Genomic DNA, 22,075 nt, shown 5'->3' with positions numbered 1-22,075 from the left:
AATTCACTGATGTCATCAAGGCCAATGAATACAGGTAGTATTCTGGCCAATTCCCTCCCCAAACTGACATCACTACAACCGTCCTAAAAACCCACCCATGCCGCATTGTAACAGTTCCCTGGTCCTTCCCCTACCCATATAGAAAGCAAAGGCTAGAACAAGGAAACAGTACATGAGTCAAGTCACCTGCTGTGAGCTGTCAATCACAGCAGGTAACGGCTCCAATTACCCTTAGCACTTTGACAGCTAGGGAAGTTAGGTGTGAAGGAGGATGGGAGATGAGTCAAAGTAGTGTAATTCAGGCTTCACAAAATACTGCAATTTAACCATTCAAAAATGAAGCAGTAGTAAAAAGCACTTTAGAAGTCTGTTCTGTGGCATTTGTACTGTTTGTGTTTTAAGTATTCATTGAACGGCATACAGTATTATTTAAAACTGAAAGCAGTGTATGCATGTAAAATCAATGCAGTGAGCAGTTTTAGGAAGAAAGATGCCTGCGTATTTTAATTTGTTACAGACAAGCACTGCATTGTGGGATACTTACAGGCAGACTAAACAATTGGAATTACTTCAAGATGACATACCCATGTGGTCAGACTTAGAAATTGTGTATAAAATATTTTAAAAACCTGTACATAATCCCAGAGTGTTGTTAAAATGTAGGAAACATGTTTTTTGAGTCTGTGGATACGGTTCTCCTTTAAGAATTATACAGAGATAATTAACCCTGTCTCCTTTTCAACTGCTAAATTAGGCTCCAAGATTTCCAAAGCCACTCTGTCCAGACTTCTATCAGATTGTATTACAAGCATTTACTGTATCAAAAAGTTCCTTGGCTTGAAACCCTAAAACCCATTCTACAGAATCACTTGGTACTTCCATGTCTTTCTTCAGAAACTCCTCTACAGATGATATTTGTGCTGCAACAATCTGGTCAACAATGCATTCCTTCATTAAGCATTTTAGACTGGATATGATTTTTAATTTCAGGTCTTCCTTTGGATCTGCCATCGTAAAGGGTATCCTGTCTTGATGCTACACAGGAAGCTAAGCAGATGGGGATTCTGTCCCGTAAAGTTGAGCTGGACAGACAGACAATGCAGGATACAGAAGTTTATGCACTTACCATAACGCTTGATCCTTGTTGCCCCACTCTGACCACTTCAGCAACCTTCCCACAGTACTCCATCAAAATTGTCACATCCATTACCTCTAGATAGATGTGGTATATCTATGCTCAAAGCATATTCTTCAGTCCTTTAACATATTTGTTTATGCACATCTGCTTTTTTGGGGGGGTGCATCTGGGCAGACTCTGTCTGAGGCATGATGACACAGGTACATTATAGAAAAATGGAGGAGTGTATATGCTACAGAAAGCTGTGTAGTAACAAAATTTCTGGCTTGAATCCTCAATTGCATAAATACGTTCTAAGGACAAATAACCCATAAGTTGAGGCAGACATTGGGGGAAAATAAGGATCCAACATTATGGTAAGTATTCCATTTTCTCAGTTACTTTGCTGTCAAGGTTCATGTCTCTGTCATTTCTGCCATCATGACCTTGTAGAGGATAGGACTCTGGCACAGCAGTAGCTAGTTAACCAATTCTTTTGAGAGGTTATGCATCTGTGTTCTTCATTAAAAAACTCTTTCCATACTTGGAGCTTAAGTTACTCAGTTGACAGATTTGTCTGTCCAGTTCAAGTCTGTATGTTTGGTATCTCTGAAGTTCCTCTTGGAAAACACTTTTCATTGTAACTGTTACATCTTCTCATAGAATCTTAGAGCATGAGGCTCTCATTTGTAAGGAACCTTAGCCTGTTATAATGATTGAATGTCCCTTAGAATCCGACCACATGTCTTCATTAAAGTATTTTCAGAATTGCCTTTAAAGTAGTCCACTTAACCTTTCTTTTTTTCCAAGGGCAGAAAACTGGGAAGATGTCACTCTTCACACCTTGTGTATGCCCTGTCAACACGGGTTCTACCTAAAGTGAGTGCAGTGCTCCTGGAAGATAGGACAGACAGTGTTAAATACCAGAAACATTACTATAGTATCTTTCTTAATGTGTGGGAACTGATAACAGACGAATGTCCTGTCATCCAGTTTGACTTGCCGATTGCTTGCATCAGAAATGTCTTTGTTGTAGGTGTTTGCTGTGACTCCATGGTCATTGGTCCACATCTTCATCAAACATTGTTTTGCATGACCCCAGGTATCTGGCATTTCAGTTCATCAGTGTTATGAGAAGACATTGGTTCACCACACAAGAGGAGGAGATGTGTATTGTAACCAAATGTTTGCTGTATTTTCAGGTAAGTTTTTTTTTTGTGCTGAAGAAGCCCAAGAGATTGCCAAATATTTCATAGGCATCTGTCGTACAGAAATGGGTGAGTGCTAGGCATAGAATTGGAAAGAATTAATGCAAAAGAATATAGAGCATTTCTTTGACAGAAATGTTACGAAAAATAATGCAAAAAATTGTCAGCATTGTTAGATACTTCAACTTTGCAAATTAGCATGAAGTCAAAAATGTTTATGAAGAGGTGAGCAGTTCACATTTCTATTATTGATCATCTAGGCTTGGACTGAAGGACCATCAGGAAAGGGAAATCGTTCATGTGCTCATTGATTGCTGTCTTCAGGAGAAAACCTTCAACGCTTTTTATGCCATCTTGGGAGATAAGTTCTGTAACTATGATAGAAGATTTCAGGTAATGTAAACTAGGTTATGAACTACTTAATTAGAATCTAGCTTAATAGTTGTAAACACTTGGAGGAAAGTTTGTCTTTGTCTTTAAACATGGATGGGGTAAAATAAAGAAAGAATAGGCATAATTCTCCAAGAAAATTCTTCCTGAATTTACTTTGTTGTAGACCACTGAATTCTTCAGTAAAAGCTTTGTATTTTTTTTTTAATTTAATGTTTTCTTTCACGACTGTAAAAACAAATGTTGATTCCATGTATAATACCTTGACTTTGTTTATGTACCTGTTGTGTTTTGTTGTTTATGCAATTTGCTGTTTTCATCTGTGATGTTGATTGGTGTTTTGTAGTTGTTAAAAATTGCAAGGTTCGAAAATGATGGCATATTTTTTTCTGTGAGTGAGCAGGACACTGTCAGTCTGGAAAAAAAACTTGCTTAATTATGACTAACTGAGAAGGCAGTAGCCCTGCAACCCATCTGCATAATTGACATATATACATTTAACATACATATACGTAGACACAGACTGCAATAAATACACCCACACTTCTGCAAATTGCAACATGCTGATTATGAAAAATGTGTATATGTCACAACTTCCAAGATGTCTGCACACTGAGTAACAGCTTAATTTCAGCTTTCCCACTGTGAAAAGAAACTCAGAAAAGAGAGGCAATGAATTTGTTTTTTGGGGTAAATTTCAGTTATTGCTAGTAAGGGCACTGCTTGGATGCCAGCAAAGAAATTTTAGAAAACCTGAAAGAAAATCAACCACGAAAGGTGAGGAGAAAACACTGGCTGGGAAGAATCCTGCAGCTGTTCAGCAAAAAGCATTTCAAGCTCCATATGTGGTGTAAGACCTGACTTCCAGTAATCTAGAAGAAAAATATAAGTTAAATGTGCTCAGAGTTTAATAAAATAAATGAAGCACTGAAGGAATATATCAACTCAGATAACAAAAGGATGGAAAACAATGGAAGAAGCTTTAAACAGATATTCAGAGGAACTGATAAAACTGCAAAACTCGGAGGTCAAAATGAAAAAGAAGGCTGGGTAAGTATGACACCATTCAAGAATAGATGTTTCAAAAAAATGTTACAGTTAGAAGGCAGAGCACAGAGGAAAAAAAAAGATTTTCTGGTGTACCAGAAAAAGTGGAAAGAAAAATACTGTATTCATTTTATGAAAGCGCAATAAGCAACTGGCCAGTATTCCACGCCAGGAGTTAATAATTGAAAGGGCATGCTGTGTGTACGTTCCCAATCTATCCATGAGAAAGCAGCCAAGCCCTCTAACAGTAAAGATGCAGTCCTACCAGCAGAAAGAGTTCTGACAAAACTGTAGCAGAAGGACAAAGTACTAAAAGTTGGAGATAGTGTTTGTGGAAAAGGATTACTCACTTTATACCAGGCATAAGAGGAGTAAATTTATTCTAGAAATCAGGGAATATCAAGAGCCATGTATAGGATTTGAGCGGCTGTATCCATCCATCTTCAGAATATTTTTCCTGTTGGGTCAAAGTCATTTTTGATGCAGAACATGCTAAGGAGGAAGTACAAAAGTTTATCCACCAAAAATTGAGCTATTAAACAGAAGGGTACTCTGCTTCTTATTCTTCTGATGATAAAGCTCAGAGAGACTATGCCAATGAAATCTTTTCCAGTGTTCAAAAGGAAAATGCTTGAAAGACAGAAATAAGGCAGAGGAGTTGACTAGAAGAACCAAGAGTACATTGGAAATGAACCAGAGACTGGAACTGGGAGATGGGGATTAACAGGAAGAAACTTGGAAATTAACTTATGAATATGGGATTGTATAGCAAGAATCGGATGTGTGAACTATGGTGAACCAAGAAAACCTGGAAATATTGTACTGTTTTGACTTTGTTATACTTGTAAGGGTCTAAAACATATGCTGTATTTCATGTCATTAATGTTTGGAGGAACATTAAGAAGAAAGGAAGAGGAAGGAAAGAAGGAAAGAAAGTAATTGTAAGTAAAAGAACTTTTAACATTATTTTTATACATCATGACATATACCACATGTTGAATAATAAAACATTTCAGTGATTTTTGTATGTTATAGTGATAATATAATGGACAGGTGCCTTTTTCCTTCTTAGTTTTAAGAAATGTAAGCAGTGCAGTGTTAAAAGAGAAGAAAGCCTGTATAAAAGCATGTTTAAGATCATAAGCTGTATTAGATTGCTGAGGTGAGAGATGGGTTGTAAAAGTATACAGAGCAATAGTATAAGCAAAATTTATATGCTTTTTCTCACTTTGTTTAGAGGAATGACTGGGTTAAGACCATTGACTTGATGTAACAACACATTTTAAGTGACAGCAAGTAAATGAAAATATTGAATATAATTAAATGTTTTCTTTTAATAAATAAATGTTCACAGTGAAACATGAGAAGCTTGTAGCTGAAAGCAACTGTATATTTTTTGTTCTCATGTTTCTGTGGAGTCAATCTGATAAGAGAGCAATAAAAGCAGACACTTTTTTTTCAGTAGCTAAAAGATAATGTTTTCTGAAAGCATTCCAAGTTTTTTTTCTACACTTGGGAGTGGAATAAAGATAAGACAGAAACAGAGAGAGCACTTAGTGTAAGTAGAAGCATACGCTGTACTATGCATCTTAGCGTAGGTAAACCTTCATTGTAGATCAAGTAAAGCCTGAGAATGTAGCTGTCTATCTGGGACTTTAGTCAGACTTCATTATTTGAAGTTGTACATAGTTTTACTTTTGTTTATACTGATAGGTTATGGGGGTGTTCTTGGGTTTGTGTTTGTTCTTTTGTTTTTTTGTCTTTTCATTAAAACAAAAAGTCTTTTAAGGCATGACATAACGTTCAAATGGATATGACAAGAAACAACTAAATAAACAATCAACCTGCCAAACAGTGTATGTATATAACACAAGTGCTGAAACTAGACATTTTAAAAAAGTTGTTATACATAGCACATGGGAATAATAACTTCTTATCATAATGGCAACACTTTCCATATTATCTTTGAACATGAATGGCTTCACAGATGTATACAAAAAAGAGAGAGTGGTGAACTATATTAAGAAATGCAGAGTGCAAATTGCAGTGCTACAAGCTACACATTTGGAAAGAACTTGACACATGAATTTGACAAACAGAGGATTTCAGGATGGTTATTAGGCAGAATATCTGTGACAAAGGAAAATGGGAGTACTTGTATTAATTGCTGGAAGAGCTCCAGTAGTGGTAGAAGAGGAAAAAAGATAATGGTAGATTTGTAGTAGTAAGGGATGACTGGCAAGAAGAAAGGATTACTCTGGTATGTATTTATATTCCACCTAAAACTGCTACAGTGAAGCGTAAGAAAATTCTGAGAGAAATCAGTTTTCAGTAAGAAATTTTACTTATAGGTGGGGACTGGAATTTGATTTGCAGCAGTGAGGATGTTTGAGGCGGGGGGGTACTAGAAGTGAAAATATAACAAAAGAGAGTAGATTTTTAAAGAAATTTATGAAAATATTTGGCATGGAAGATGTGAATTCAGTAATAGGTGGTCAGAGAGAATTTATGTATTATTCCCCAAGGTACAAAAACCTTGGTAGACCTAGACAGAAATTTCACAGGAACATGTGCATTTAATTGAAAGTTTTGAAATGCATCTAATAACTATTTCAGATCATGCACCAATAATAACTGAAATAAAAATGCAGGATAATAAAATAAAAATAAGACACTGGTACTTCCCCAACTATCTGTACAACAGAGGGAATTTAAGGAATGGGTAGTGGAAATTATTTGGGAGTTATTAGAGAAGACAGACATTTCTCCCAGAAATGTAGCTAGGGAGTGGATAAATTAAAGTGGAGTTAAAAATGAGGTAGAAATAAAAGAAAAAGATAAAGTTATGAAGTAAGAATTATTTAGAGGGACTAACAAAGGTTAAAGTACTGCAAGATATGAGGGAATCTCACAGAACAAGGAAAAAGTGCAACTGCAGTATGCTAAAAAGAAAATGAGGGACTGTCTGGGTAATATGGAAGAGTTTAGAAAGATTGCTGTTAAGCACTGTTTTTGATACCTCCAGACCACAAAAGCTTTTAGCACAACAGCTCAGGTAACAGAAAGTAAAAAGGGTTGTTGCCAAGCTTAGGGAGCTTTTAACACGGAAAATAAAAACAGAGATCCTGTAGAAGTATTAGAAATGTTTCAGAAATGTTATGAAAATCTGTATAAGGCAGAGAAATGTAGAAATAAAAAAAAGAACAAATTGAAGTGTTTATGGAAAAATTAAATATGCCAAGGTTCGATAAATGAAGCTCAATTATTAATTTTAGGATTGGAGGAGATGAGATAAAATTGGTAATGTATAACCAGTCTACAGGAAAAAAGTTTTATGTAACAGTATTTTAAAAGAAGGAGATGCACCAACATCCTGGAAAAAAGCTGTGTTGTCTGTAATACCCAAATATGGTAAAGACCCATCAGATTCAGCTTCATATAGGCCCATTTCGATTCTAAACTATGATTATAAAGTGTTATGTCTGTAATGGTTAAACAAATGGCAAAGATGTCAAAATTGATAGATATGAATCAATGTAGATGTTCTTCATTCCACATTGCTGCAGTCCTAACTATTGGGTAGTCCGCTGTCCAGTCGGCCCGAATACCAAAGTATATGGCTGACGTCGGTCACGGCGCATTAGACTGACGTCAGTACGTCAGGGTACTAATGCGCATGACCGACGTCATATCCTCAGTCTTTTTTGCCGCATGGTCCGATGCAGAAGCAATTTTGCGAGTGCAGGTTGGCGTTCTGAAAGTTTCTGAAGTCAGAGTTTCAGACCGAATCAAAGTTGGCTAAGTACCACGATGTCTGGAATATTTTGTTTTTTTCTTGCCTCAGTATTTAACCGGATGTCAGAAAAAGTGAATAACTGTATTTCTTGTGGGAAACAGATACCTCATAGGGATTACCATACTTTGTGTATACCTTGTTTAGGGCCTGAGCACGACGTTGTTGGATGCCGCTCTTGTGCTAGATTTAACAAACGCACTATTAAGAGAAGGTTAGACTGTGCCAGGTTAGTGTTTGGGAAGCGTTGTAATTATAAAATGCCGTCGGATGCTCCGACGCCCGCTTCAGCCAAAAAGCGCAAGGACAAAGCAGCGAAGCCTAGAGGGGAAGAACCGACAGTCCCGGACGTCGGTTCTTTAGAGGTCTCAGTGGAGCCGGAGGTTCTGCCAGGAGTTTCTTTGGAGTCTCAGGGAGAAACTTTATTGTTGCAGGATGTGTCCTCTCAGGAAGTAGGCCAGGCTGAAGGGGCTTCTCAGGTGGCTGTTCTTCCCTCTCTTCCTAAGGTGGTTAGGGCCTCGCCTTCTGTTGCCAAGGCTTCTTTAAGAGGCAGGCCTACTTTAGCTTCTGTGGGGGTTTCTCCAAGTGTTTCAGGGTCTTTGCCTAAGAAGCATATGCTAAAAATGGCAGAGGATTTGATTACTATGATTAGAGGTTCTATGCCCCCTCCTGATAAGAGGCCTAGGGTGGAACCTGAGTTTGAGAGTTTTGAGCAATGTTCGGAGGCTTCTGAGTCTTCTGCTGAGGACTTGCAGGAGTATCCTCCTTATTCTGATTCTGATGTGGATGATTCTACTCCTTCAGCTTCGCCTCCTGAGGATTTTTCTTTTCAGAGACCCTGCATTCCATGAGGGAGCATTTTAAATGGGAAGGTCAAGATTTCTCTGATTCCAGGAAGAGGCTTAGAGAATTCTTGTTTTACCGCAGCATAGGCCTTTAGCTATACCTCCTGTTCTGAATGTTGTAGGAGATGTTTTTGCAGAGGCTTCACTAAATCCTGATTCTTTGCCTCCTGCCCCAGTTAAACCGGATAGGTACTATAGGGTGCCTGAAGCCCATAAGTATCTTTTAAGAGTCCCAGGGCGGACCCAGAAACTGTCTCTCAGGGGCCTAAAGGTGTGAAGGCTTCTGTGGTTAAAAATCCTGTTCCTCCTGATAAAGAGGCAAGGGCTTTGGATAGATGGGGAAAGAAAGTGTACACTTCTTCCACTTTAGCCATGAGGGCGTTGAATTGTCAGTTTCATATGTTAAAATATCAGAATTATCTCCTTTCACAATTGAAGTCTAAGGTGGATGCTCTGGCTGAAGGTATTGAGTGTAAAGAGCTGCAGGATTTAGTTCATGTTTCTGAACAAGTGGGAAAGCATTCTTTGCAGTGTGGTTTTGATGCTGTGCAGGCCTCCTCGAGGGTGGCTGCCACTGGTTCTGTTCTTCGTAGGCACGCCTGGTTGAGAGATCAGAACTTAGCTGAGCATGTTAAGACAAGGATTTTGGATGCTCCTTTACAGTCTGATGTGTTGTTTGGTTCGCCTGTGGAAGCAGTTTTAAAGAAAATGGAGGACAAGGCTAAGTCTATGCAAACTGTTAAGGATTTTTGCAGGTGCAGCCTCCAAGTTTAGTAGAAATTGGCCTACTAAGGGGTGGACTTATCCTGCTTATGATTCCCAGTCTAGGGGTAGGTCTAGACGTGGTAGGGGCAGAGCTCAAGGTTCTTTTAGGCCTAGGACAGGGAGTTCACCTGCTCAGACTTCTGGTGAGGGCAGGGGTCAGTCCTTTCGTAAGCAGACCCAATGACCTGCCTTTTCAGCTGCCAGTACATTCTCGCCTGGCGTCACCTCTAGGAGGAAGGCTGTCTCTTTTCAAAGAAAATTGGGATTTAATTACCCAAGACAAATGGGTTCTGGATATCATTCACCACGGTTACAGGTTTTATTTCCATACCTTGCCTCCTTTCAAAGGCATGCCAGACATTCCTCCTCTACAAAGAACAGAGGCTCGCAAGCAAATTTCTCTGTTACTCCAAATAGGAGCCATTCAGTCAGTTCCTGTGCCAGAAAGGGGCCTAGGATTTTATTCTCGCCTGTTCCTAGTACCAAAGAAGGGGAACACGTGGAGACCAATTTTGGATTTATCTATCCTCAACACTTATCTGGACATTCCAAAGTTCAAAATGTTGACGTTACAACAGCTTTTACCTCTGCTGGGCAAAGATCATTGGATGGTAACTTTAGATCTCAAGGAAGCTTACCTTCATGTGCCTATAAGACTAAGTTGCAGAAAGTATCTGCGTTTTCGAGCTGGAAATTCTCATTATCAGTTTTCTGCATTGCCCTTTGGCTTATCTACTGCGCCCAGAGTATTCACAAAGGTTCTGGCTCCAGTGATAGCTTACTTCAGGCTAAAAGGAATTCAAATCTATCCTTACTTGGACGACTGCCTGATTCTGGCTCAAGAAAAGGAAGACCTTCTACAGCATTTGGAATATGTCATAGCAGTGCTAAGATGCCTAGGGTATTCTGTGAACGAAATAAAGTCCAGTCTAGTACCCTCTCAAGACATGTGCTTTCTGGGTGTGAGACTGAATACAGCAGCCCAGATGGCCTTTTAACCCCGGACAAACAAAAGAATCTTTCCAGTTACTTCCATCAATTATCTCTTCAGTCCGGGCTGACTGCAAGGACAGTCCTTCAAGCCTTAGGGTTCATGGCATCTTGTATTCTGGTGCTTCCCAATGCCAAACTGCATATGAGGAAGCTACAATGGTATCTCAAAATCTATGGACACAGCACTGCCAGGTTTTGGACACTGTCATTCAAATAATACCTTGCATTCAAAAGGAATTTTTGTGGTGGGCTCAGGAATGTCACCTAAACAAGGGACTCTCTGTGACCCGGCCAGAGGCAAGTCAGATTCTAACGACAGATGCCTCAGACATTGCTTGGGGAGCTCATCTAGATGGAAAGTGGATACAAGACAAGTGGCCTGCCAGACTACAGCATCTACATATCAACATGAAAGAGATGTTAGCAGTCCAGTTTGCATTAATGGCTTTCAAGGAGTTACTTCTTCCAGGGCAGGTGTTGATTCTAACAGACAACACAACTGTCATGTGGTACATCAACAAACAAGGGGGAACACATTCTTACCCATTGTGCAGGCAAGCAATGATTTTATGGGAGACTGCGCTCAGCTTGCAACTAACTCTTCAGGCAAGGTTTCTGCCGGGAGCACAGAACTCCTTAGCAGATGTGTTAAGCAGACAAATCATGGATCCCCACGAGTGGAAACTGGATCTTCATGTATTTCAAAAATTGACAGTGTCATGGGGAACTCCAGACATAGATCTGTTCGCTTCTCCACTAAACCACCAGCTGCCAAAGTTTTGTACGAAGGGATTTCATCACACAGCTTGGAAAGTGGATGCTCTTTCTTTCAGTTGGAGAAATCTTCATGTGTATGCTTTTCCACCTCTGCCTCTTCTCCCAAAGGTGCTTCTAAAGGTCAGACAAGACAAGCCAAGGATGATTTTAATAGCTCCAGATTGGCCTCGGCAGCACTGGTACCCATTACTGAGGAGTCTGGTAAGGAAGCCTCCATGGCCTTTACCCTTGATTCCACACCTATTGTCTCAGAGGGACGGTCATCTGCTCAATGTCAAGCTTCAAACTCTTCATCTAACAGCCTGGCATATTCTGTTTTGAAAGACAGCAGGTCTCAACTTCCTCAACAAGTTTTAAATGTGATTATGGAAGCCAGAAGACCTAGTACAAGGAAAGTGTCACATGAAAAATGGAAGAGATTTTTATTTTGGACTGCAGCAAAGAATTTGGAGATTTCGGAGCCTAATTTGAGTGTGGCTTTTCAATATCTTACTGAGCTATTGGACAAAGGTTTGTCTTTCTCTTCCATTAAGATTCATGCTGCAGCAATTTCAGCTCACTATGATTGTGACCCACCATTGTTTTCACATCCTTTGTTCAAGCAATTTCTTAGAGGGGCAAATAATATAAGACCCCCACGTAGAGCTCCTACTCCTGCTTGGGATCTCAATTTTGTGTTGGAGAAACTTACTCTACAACCTTTTGAGCCTGCAGCTACTGCTGACCTGAAATACTTGTCATGGAAGACTGCTTTTTTGTTGGCCATTACTTCTGCAAGAAGGGTTTCTGAGTTACAGGCCCTTATGGCGGTTGAGCCTTTTTGATTTTTCATAAGGATAGGGTATCTTTACGTACTAATCCTTCCTTTATGCCTAAGGTGGTTTCTAGTGTGGCTTTAAACCAAACTATTCATTTGCCTACTTTCTATGCAGATCCCCAAAATAAAGGGAAAAGATTTTGCACACTTTAGATGTACACAGGCAATTGCGTTATTATTTAAGCAGGACTAAGGATTTTAGACAGTCTCAGCAGTTGTTTGTTTCTTTTGCTTTGAGTTCGCAGGGCAAGCCTGTGTCAAAACAAACTATTTCTAGGTGGATTGGGTTTTGCATTGCATTTTGTTATTCCCATCATGGCAAAGAGATTCCAGCTGGGATTAGGCCTCATTCCACTAGGGCTACTGCCACTTCAACAGCATTTCTAAGGGGTGGCAACTAAGGATATTTTGGAGGCAGCTACTTGGAGTTCAGTGCATACTTTCTCTAAGCATTACCACCTTCCTCTCTACTCTAAGCCTAGGGCTGGTTTTGCCACAGCTATTTTGCAAGGCATGTTATCAGCTCCTGCTTCCTTATGATTTGCCAGCCTCCCTTACCTCTGCTTTGGGATTCTACCCAATAGTTAGGACTGCAGCAATGTGGAATGAAGAACATAGTACAGTTTTGTACCTACCATAAATGTAGATGTTCGAGGATCCACATTGCTGCAGTCCAATTTACCCTCCCTCCTTCCCTCTGTGTTTAGGGGTGGTTGTGTAGGTGAGATTATATTCTGGTACCTTTGTATATATTGTATATATTTTTGGTGCAGGTATGTTTGGTGTGTTTTGGTTTTGGCCTTGTCTTTTTTAGGGTCTTCTGACATCTGGGGCAAGAAAAGACTGAGGATATGACGTCGGTCATGCGCATTAGTACCCTGACGTACTGACGTCAGTCTAATGCGCCGTGACCGACGTCAGCCATATACTTTGGTATTCGGGCCGACTGGACAGCGGACTACCCAATAGTTAGGACTGCAGCAATGTGGATCCTCGAACATCTACATTTATGGTAGGTACAAAACTGTACTTTTTCTGGAGGGGAGGCAAACATGGCAACATTAATAGAACGATGATCCAGAGGGAAGCAGAATGTAAGAAAATGTCACTGTTGTTGGTGGGTCTTGATGCAGAGAAAGCACTTGACAAAACTGGGATTTTATGAGTAGGGCAATGGAAGCATTGGAATTCCATGAAGACAATAAGGTTAGTTAGGAGGATATATGAGGTATCACAGGTGAAAATTAAAGTGTGTGTGTGTGTGGTCCTCTCTGATAAGTTCTTTTTGAACAGAGGAACCAGGTGGGATGTCATCTTTCCACTTTGTTGTTTGTGTTGTATTTATAACCATTGACAAAGAAAATAAGGGACTCAGAAATTCAAGGATATAATTGGTATGGTAATTAAGAAAAGTTGGCTTTATTTGCAGATGATACTATTTTGTATCAGCTAAAACCAGAAAGCATTTCAGTGTTGTTGTGCATTCTGAGACCATTTCAAGTCTTTTCTAGATGCAAAATTAATGAAAATAAAAGAAAGGAAATAGCTGTAAACTGTGTACAGACACACAGATTGGTACGCAATAGCCATACTTATAGGGACATTATAAAATGAAATACTTAGAAGTATGGGTTAAAATAATTCTTTTATGGCAGTTAAGGATATGTGGGAAGAAAGTAAACAAAAGATAACACAAAAACCGAGAAACAGGAAACTGTTTCATGGATAGCAAAATTCAAGCAGTGAAAATGTTTAGTCCCTTTAGTTTTATACACAAGTCAAGCATATTTTTATCAACTAGAGTAGAAGTTATGGATAACAATTAATAAAAAGTTGAAAGATTTTGTGTGGGAGGGGAAAAGAGCAAGACACAAGTGGAATATGTTAACGCTTACAGTAGAACAAGATGGTTTGGTATTGCATGATCTGAAGGGGTATTTCAGAGTTAGGCAGTAAAATGCTTCTGTACGTAGCATAAGGAGAAAGGTGTAATTCAAAGTGGAAAGGGAAGATAATGAAATGGGAGGGAGCCCAAGAAGTAAGGAGAGACTGAGATTTAGATGCATTAACCATAGAGAGTATTATATTCACAAGGTATCAGAAAGAACTCCGCCAACACTGGTATGGAAACAAGAGATTTTTGCCAGTAAGGATCACTGCAATCAGGAGTAAAGAGAACAGACAAGAAGAGGCTGGAATTTACTGGAGAAACTGCAAAGGAGCCCAGTGTATTGGGAACAGATAGTTGAAAGAGAAAGTTAATAGAATGGGAAGAGGCCAAGAATACATTTGGACCGCAAGCTAGAGATTGCCTTCCCTATCAGGGATTGATATAAGAGTACTGGCAAAGAGAAAGAATAGGGGAATCCTGAGTGAAAGACCAGCACTGGTAGAGTTTTTAGTATAATCTAGAACAGAAGCCCTATTAAAAAAAGAGAGAATTAGTAGGGCATATAAAATATTGCAAGATAACTATAGGAATGAATCAGACAAGGTTGGAAAGGAATGGGAAGAGACTGGATTAACAATTCAGAAAGAAACAATGGAAGGCTATTTGTATGATTCCTAAATGTGCAACAAAGTGTAGAAGATTTAGGATTTTTGCTTGGAAGTGTTCGCACCAAATAATTTTTCCTCAGGTAGACTGCAAACATTTGAGGTATAATGGGGAAGAAAGAGTTAATTGAGAACATATGTTTGGCATGTAATAAGCTGGCTGGCTAAAAATTCCTTGCAGACTTTTCTGTCAGAAATATTGGGTGAGTAAACGGGTGTAACTAAAGAATTTTTTTTTTTGAGTTGTAATACAGAAGTGGAATTGCCTAGACATAGTAAGGCCTTGCTAAATTTAATTCTGGTGGGTGCCAAAAAAGTGGTTACTAGAAAATGGAAATCAGTCTAAACCAGACATTCTAAAAGTAGTAAATATAAATACAGTAGTAAATAGTAAATATTGTAGCAGACATAAAAGAACTGGAAGCGAGATCTTTAGAAAAGGGAAGAAGGAAGTCACATAGAAAAAATGGGACTTGTGGGAGCAATACATGCAGAAGGTTTTGGAGGAAAAAATGAAGTTTAAGGGAAGGCAGAAATTGAATGAGCTATGTAATGTTCAGCTGACAATGGCTGTATAAAAAATTATATGTGATGTAAAATGTTTGCAAGTAAAAACATGTTAATATGTTTTTTTTATGTAAATTTATTGTTTGCTCTCATAAGTGATAAAGATGTTTCTTGTTAAAAAAGTGGATATGTTTTTAATGCGTACTCCTATATTGCTGTGGTGTATAGGAATATTTTAAATGTAATTAGCTAGATCACATGGTTTTAATTGCAAGTTACTGTGATATGAAAGGGATTAGCTGGATGCCTTAAGTCATATATTTCCTCACAAAGAGATTTATCTGAAAAGAAGACCTGGAAATGAAAATTTAGAAAAAGCCTAGGTTTGGCTAACTATGAAGTGTATGGATTGTAAATTGGGAAGTGTATCTTTTAGAAGCTTGTTGGCTGTTGGTGAAGCACCCTCCAAGAGGAAAAAAACGCTGAGAGAAGAAGGGAGCCACTTTTGAGATTTTAAGTATTTTTTCTCTGTTTATTTGCTAAGTTTTTCTGCATAGCTGCCTAGCTTGAGCATTTTCTGGCTTGTTAAACTTGATTTCTGTATTAGTAGCTGTATTTAGAGCACAACCAAAAGCTGTTTGCTGAATTTCCTGTTTGCACTTAATTTTAAATCGTTTTTCTTAAAACTTGCATATTTTCTGTCCTTGACCTAGCACTCTTGTGTGGGGTCATTTACTGCACTGTTATAACTTGATATTACTTGTGAACCTCTGCTATCTCTGTAAAAACAAAAACAAAAAAAAAATCTTGCTTTTTCCCACTTTTCTGAGAGTTAAAAAGTTCAGTTACAGGCTTGCTGTTCCTGAACTGTTTGAAAGTTTCTGTGAGGCCATTTTGCTTGGGCTGAAGGAGGGTCTCTGTGTTTATCAGTGGGAGTGACTAACATTGAGCAGCTTCCTGCCCCCGGAGAGGTGGTTACTGACTTGAAACTGTAGTTTTATTGGCCACTAGGGGTCATTTCCATAACTCCTTCATCTTCCTCTCTTAAAACCTAGTTGCCTCGTGGTTTGAGCGTCTTTTCAGGCTTGTTGGCTGTTGGTGAAGCACCCTCCAAGAGGAAAAACGCTGAGAGAAGAAGGAGCCACTTTTGAGATTTTAAGTATTTTTTCTCTGTTTATTTGCTAAGTTTTTCTGCATAGCTGCCTAGCTTGAGCATTTTCTGGCTTGTTAAACTTGATTTCTGTATTAGTAGCTGTATTTAGAGCACAACCAAAAGCTGTTTGCTGAATTTCCTGTTTGCACTTAATTTTAAATCGTTTTTTCTTAAAACTTGCATATTTTCTGTCCTTGACCTAGCACTCTTGTGTGGGGTCATTTACTGCACTGTTATAACTTGATATTACTTGTGAACCTCTGCTATCTCTGTAAAAACAAAACAAAAAAAATCTTGCTTTTTCCCACTTTTCTGAGAGTTAAAAAGTTCAGTTACAGGCTTGCTGTTCCTGAACTGTTTGAAAGTTTCTGTGAGGCCATTTTGCTTGGGCTGAAGGAGGGTCTCTGTGTTTATCAGTGGGAGTGACTAACATTGAGCAGCTTCCCTGCCCCGGAGAGGTGGTTACTGACTTGAAACTGTAGTTTTATTGGCCACTAGGGGTCATTTCCATAACTCCTTCATTTGTCCTCGGAGGAGTGGTTTAGGCAGTGACTTGTGGTTTGTTGGCCAATTTGGGTCATTTCCTGTCTTATCCAGCCCCTGCTATAAAGCACGCTTTAGCGATTTAGCCGATTTAGCCCGATTTAGCGGAGTTGCTACTGTTGCACACTAGGGCAGCCCGGTTAAGCAGGTTTAAACTATTCGGCTACCTAAAGTCCACTCTTCAAATTTTCCTTAAAACTACCTTCCTCGAACTATACTACTGATCTACTCGGCGTATCCTATAATTATAAAGATCATCTCTACTTGACTCCAAGTAGACTATTCTCTATCTGTTAAACGTAGCACTTGCTCCTACAGTACTTATTACCTTGATACGGCACTCTTGTCATAGATAGTACCCCAAAAGGCAACCCCCATTTCTCGGTCACCCACGTCCCCGGAATCTTTTAAAGTTTTTGTCCATTCCTTCTAGCATGTCGAGGGATCAGTTGCTAGTGTCCTCTCCTGCTCAGCTGGTGAACCTGGGAATATTGAGGCAATGTTACAATTGCCTCATGTACACAGACAACCCTCTCCTCCTCCCACAAAACACAAATACATACGAGAGATGCAACTACACGGCCAAACTGGAGGCTGAGCTCTCTCAACATAGGACTGGCAAGACCAGTCAGGAGGAGAAGGTTACCACACACACTATAGACCAAGTCTCACATATTACCATTACAACCTCAAATCATACACATAAACACACAAAGACATACTCGGAGGCTCTGATCAAAAATCTACCAAAACAGCAGAGGCCACCAAAGCAGACACCCAAACAACCACCACCTCAGAACACAACACCTGCAACACATAGACCTCACAGTCAGAGTGTCAAACAGTCACAGCCCTTAAGGCCAAACACAATGCCAGACACACTAGTCATTGCTGACTCCATAGTCAGACACACTGGCGTCCCGCTCACCAGACTGAGTAAGGAGAAGGTCACAGTAAGCTGCCTGTCGGGCGCTAGAATCCGCCACATAACGCAAGCACTCAGGTCTCTCAACAGCAGGTACAAATATGATTCAGTCATTGTCCACGCTGGTGTAAACGACCTGAGGCACCTCCTTGGACTACATGAAAAGAGACATTGAGGAGCTCTCTGATTATGTAGCCCAGACAGGTATGACCCTGACCTTGAGCAGTATCCTACCTTCACCAAGAATGATGCCACAATACAGAGATAAGATGATCAGCTTTAACAATTGGCTTAAACACTGGTGTCATTCAAAGGGGATCCAGTGTCTGTCTGCCTGGGATGACATGCTGGACAAGCCACGCTGCTTCAAGGGGCGGCTTGCACCTGTCACCCTGGGATTCGGATATTGGCAAAGGCTCTTGCCACCCCATAGTGCCTTTTTAGGCAAGGCTCAAATTCTAAACCTACCACCCTAGAACACAAAAAGGAAAAAACTAAGGGTAATGCTGCTCAATGCCAGAAGTCTAAATCTCAAAATGCACTTTTGAGGCCCTTCTCAGTATGGAGAACATCGATGTCTGTGCTGTGACAGAAACCTGGTTCAAGGCTCCTGAGAGCACCCCGCTATCAGGTTTTACCTCATATCATGCGTTCCCCAAAATCTGGACAATACCAAGAAAGGAGGGGGTATCCATATTCATCAAGGACACCCACACCTCAAGACTGGTGGCAACGCACGATGCATCGGAGACCATCCAGGTGCAATTAACCATAGGCAAGACTGCTCTGCAAATTGTAGCATGTTACAGGCCACCCTCACAAACTCAGGAACCTCACATGGCCTTCCTGAAAACACTAGAGGGATAAATGTATCACCAAACACCATCATACTAGGTGACTTCAATTACCCTAATATAGACTGGGAACACTACTCAAGCCCAAACACCCTAGCCCAAAAGTTCCTGGAATTCATAAACTCAAATGCCATGGAACAACTAGTCACCATCCCCACAAGTGGAGATAACATACTTGATCTCATCATCACGAACATGGGAGCACAATGTTCTACACGGAGGTGTACCCCTCACTGGTGAGATCAGACCACAAACTAATCTCGCTGGAGGTCCTCATCCCACCCCACCTGAAATAAAAAGACCACAGTAAAGAACTTCTCAAAAGCCGACTTCACACTTCTAAAGACTAGTGTGGTCTCCTTTAAGGCCCCGAGGCGGAAAACAGTACTCAAGCCGCTGAATCACTTACAAATGCCTTCTACCAGCACCTGCAGGACTGCATGGATAAGGCAATCCCAAGCAAAACAAAGACTCTTTGTACCAAAGGCAAGCATCCAGTCTGGTGGACCCCAGCCATAAACAAACTCTACAACAAAAGGAGGAAGCTACTACAAGATAGAGCAAAATCCTTAAAAGGTAAGACACCCTTGATCACTATAAGTAAAAAACTAAGAGCTCTCATAAAATCATCCAAAGCAAATTTCGAGAGAAAAATAGCTAAAGACTCAAAAGACAATCATAAGGCCTTCTTTAGCTATGTTAGAAACCTGGGAGGAAACTCCCAGATATGCTCAGAGCTAGTTCAAAATGATGTGAAGATTACTGATCCTACAGACATTGCCAACATACTGGCTGACAGGTTCAGTGCAAACTTCTCTCCCCCCCCCAAAGGAGAGATATCTATACCAAACGATTGCAGCCCCCCAAACATCTCCAGCGCCCAAGTGAGAACTGCTCTCTCCAAAGCAAAAAACACAGCATCCATGGGACCTGATGGTGTCCCCGGCTGTGTGCTCCATGAACTCAATGAGGAATTAAACCCACAGCTAGGACAGCTGTTTAATCAAAGTCTTACCTCTGGATACGTACCCAGGGAGTGGCGCACTGCAACTGTGGTACCACTTCACAAAGGCGGTGCCTCCACCGACCCTGGAAATTACCGGCCCATTAGCTTGACAAGCCTTATCTGCAAAGCCATGGAGAGGATCATAATGGACCTCATAAATAAAGACATAGGGAATTTGCAGACTTTGGATCCAACCCAGTTTGGCTTTGTCAAAGGCAGATCATGCCTTTTAAACTTGGTTGACTTTTGAAACAGTCACCAAAGCCATTGATGAGGGAAAGGCAGTCCATACAGCCTACCTCGATCTGGCTAAGGCCTTGATACAATACCCCATTCGGTATCATTGAAAAACTCATCAGCTTAAATGTCAACCCATACATCACAAGATGGGTTGCAAACTGGCTGAGTGACAGAACCCACAGGGTCAGAGCTGCTGGCGCCATGTCAGACTCAAAGCCTGTCACAAGTGGTGTCCCACAGGGCTCAGTCCTGGGCCCACTCTTGTTTGGGATCTACTTTTCCGAAGTACAAGCAAACACAGGAGGGTTATGGCTGACAAAGTTTGCAGATGACTGCAAACTGGGCGCCATAGTAGAAAACACATCTGACACAGATATCCTTCAGAAGGGTCTCACAGAAACGGATAACTGGTGCCAGAGCCACGGCCTAAAGTTAAATGCCAAAAAATGCATAGTCATACCCTTCGGGAAAAACAAGGATGTTCTTCGTCTTCCATTGCTGCAGTCCTGACTATTGGGTATAGTCCGCGTCCCAGTCGGCCCGAATACCAGAGTATAAGGCTGACGTCGGTCATGGCGCCTTAGACTGACGTCAGTACGTCAGGGTACTAATGCGCATGACCGACGTCATTTCCTCAGTCTTTTTTGCCGCATGGTCCGATGCAGAAGCAATTTTGCGAGTGCAGGTTGGCGTTCTGAGATTTTCCGAAACCGGAGTTTCAGACCGAAACAGAGTTGGCTAAGTAACCCGTTGAACATTTTGGTTTTTCTTGCCTCAGTATTTAACGGATGTCAGAAAAAGTGAATAACTGTATTTCTTGTGGGAAGCAGATACCGCATAGGGATTATCATACATTGTGTATACCTTGTTTAGGGCCTGAGCACGGGGTTGTTGGTTGCCGCTCTTGTGCTAGATTTAACAAGCGCACTATTAAGAGGAGGCTAGATTGTGCTAGGTTAGTGTTTGGAAAGCGTTGCAATTATAATATGCCGTCGGATGCTCCGGCGCCCGCTTCATCCAAGAAGCGCAAGGACAAACAGTGAAGCCTAGGGGTGAGGAACCGGCAGTCCCGGACGTCGGTTCTTTAGTAGGCTCAGTGGAGCCAGAGGTTTTGCCAGGAGTCTCCATGGAGTCTCAGGCAGATACTTTATTGTTACAGGATGTGCCCTCTCAGGAGGTAGGCCAGGCTGAGGGGCTTCTGAGGTAACTGTTCTTCCCTCTCTTCCCAAGGTAGTTAGGGCCTCTCCTTCTGTTGCCAAAGCTTCTTTTAGAGGTAGGCCAAGTTCAGCTTCTGTGGGGGCTTCTCCTAGCATTTTGGGCTCTGTGCCTAAGAAACATATGCTTAAAATGGCAGAAGATTTGATTACTCTAATTAGAGGTTCTATGCCCCCGCCTGATAAGAGGCCTAGGGTGGAACAGGAGTTTGATAGTTTTGAACAGTGTTCACAGGCTTCAGAGTCTTCTGTGGAAGACTTACAAGAGTTTCCTACTTATTCTGATTCTGATGTGGATGATTCCACTCCTACAGCTTCTCCTCCTGAGGATTTTTCATTTTCAGAGACTCTTCACTCCATGAGGGAGCACTTTAAATGGGAAGGCCAGGATTACTCTGATTCCAGGAAAAGGCTTAGGGAATTCTTGTTTTTACCCCAGCATAGGCCCTTAGCTATTCCTCCTGTGTTGAATGTGGTGGAGGATGTTTTGCAGAGGCTTCCCTGAACCCTGACTCCTTGCCTCCTGCTCCTGTTAAGCCTGATAGGTATTATAGGGTGCCCGAAGCTCATAAGTATTTGTTTAAGAGTCCTAGGCGGACCCAGAAACTGTTTCTCAGGGGCCTAAAGGTGTTAAAGCTTCTGTGGTTAAAAATCCTGTACCCTCTGATAAAGAGGCAAGGGCTTTGGATAGGTGGGGTAAGAAAGTGTATACTTCTTCCACTCTAGCCATGAGGGCGTTGAATTGTCAGTTTCACATGCTAAAATATCAGAATTATCTCCTTTCACAATTGAAATCTAAGGTGGATGCTTTGGCGGAAGGTATTGAGTGTAAAGAATTGCTGGATTTGGTTCATGTGTCTGAACAAGTGGGTAAGCATTCTTTGCAGTGTGGTTTTGATGCTGTTCAGGCCTCCTCGAGGGTGGCTGCTACTAGTTCTGTTCTTCGCAGACATGCCTGGTTGAAGGATCAGAATTTAGCTGAGCATGTTAAGACCAGGATTTTGGATGCTCCTTTACAGTCTGATGTGTTGTTTGGACCGCCTGTGGAAGCAGTTTTAAAGAAAATGGAGGACAAAGCTAAGTCTATGCAGACTGTTAAAGATTTTTTGCAGGTGCAGCCTCCGAAGTTTAGTAGAAATTGGCCTGCTAAGGGGTGGACATATCCTGCTTATGGTTCCCAGTCTAGGGGTAGGTCTAGGCGTGGTAGGGGCAGGGCTCAAGGTTCATTTAGGCCTAGATCAGAGAGTTCACCTGCTCAGACTTCTGGTGAGGGCAGGGGTCAGTCCTTTCGTAAGCAGACCCAATGACCTGCCTTTTCAGCTGCC

The 22,075-nt window shown here is 40.9% G+C and overlaps 1 protein-coding gene across 1 annotated transcript in view; it reads left to right on the top strand.

Annotated features, from left to right (window-relative positions):
- NOM1 (nucleolar protein with MIF4G domain 1) overlaps window positions 1-22,075 on the top strand; it is a 507,890-nt gene that overhangs the window by 353,480 nt on the left and 132,335 nt on the right. Inside the window, exon 7 of the mRNA XM_044065581.1 lies at window positions 2,586-2,718. Within this exon, the coding sequence (XP_043921516.1) occupies window positions 2,586-2,718 (133 nt within the window). The remainder of the gene's footprint in view (window positions 1-2,585; window positions 2,719-22,075) is intronic.

Source organism: Protopterus annectens, chromosome 3.part0, assembly GCF_019279795.1.
Source record: "Protopterus annectens isolate FY-2018-M chromosome 3.part0, PAN1.0, whole genome shotgun sequence".
NCBI classification, from domain to species: Eukaryota; Metazoa; Chordata; order Ceratodontiformes; family Protopteridae; genus Protopterus; species Protopterus annectens.
This window is presented reverse-complemented; position numbering and strand designations above follow the sequence as displayed.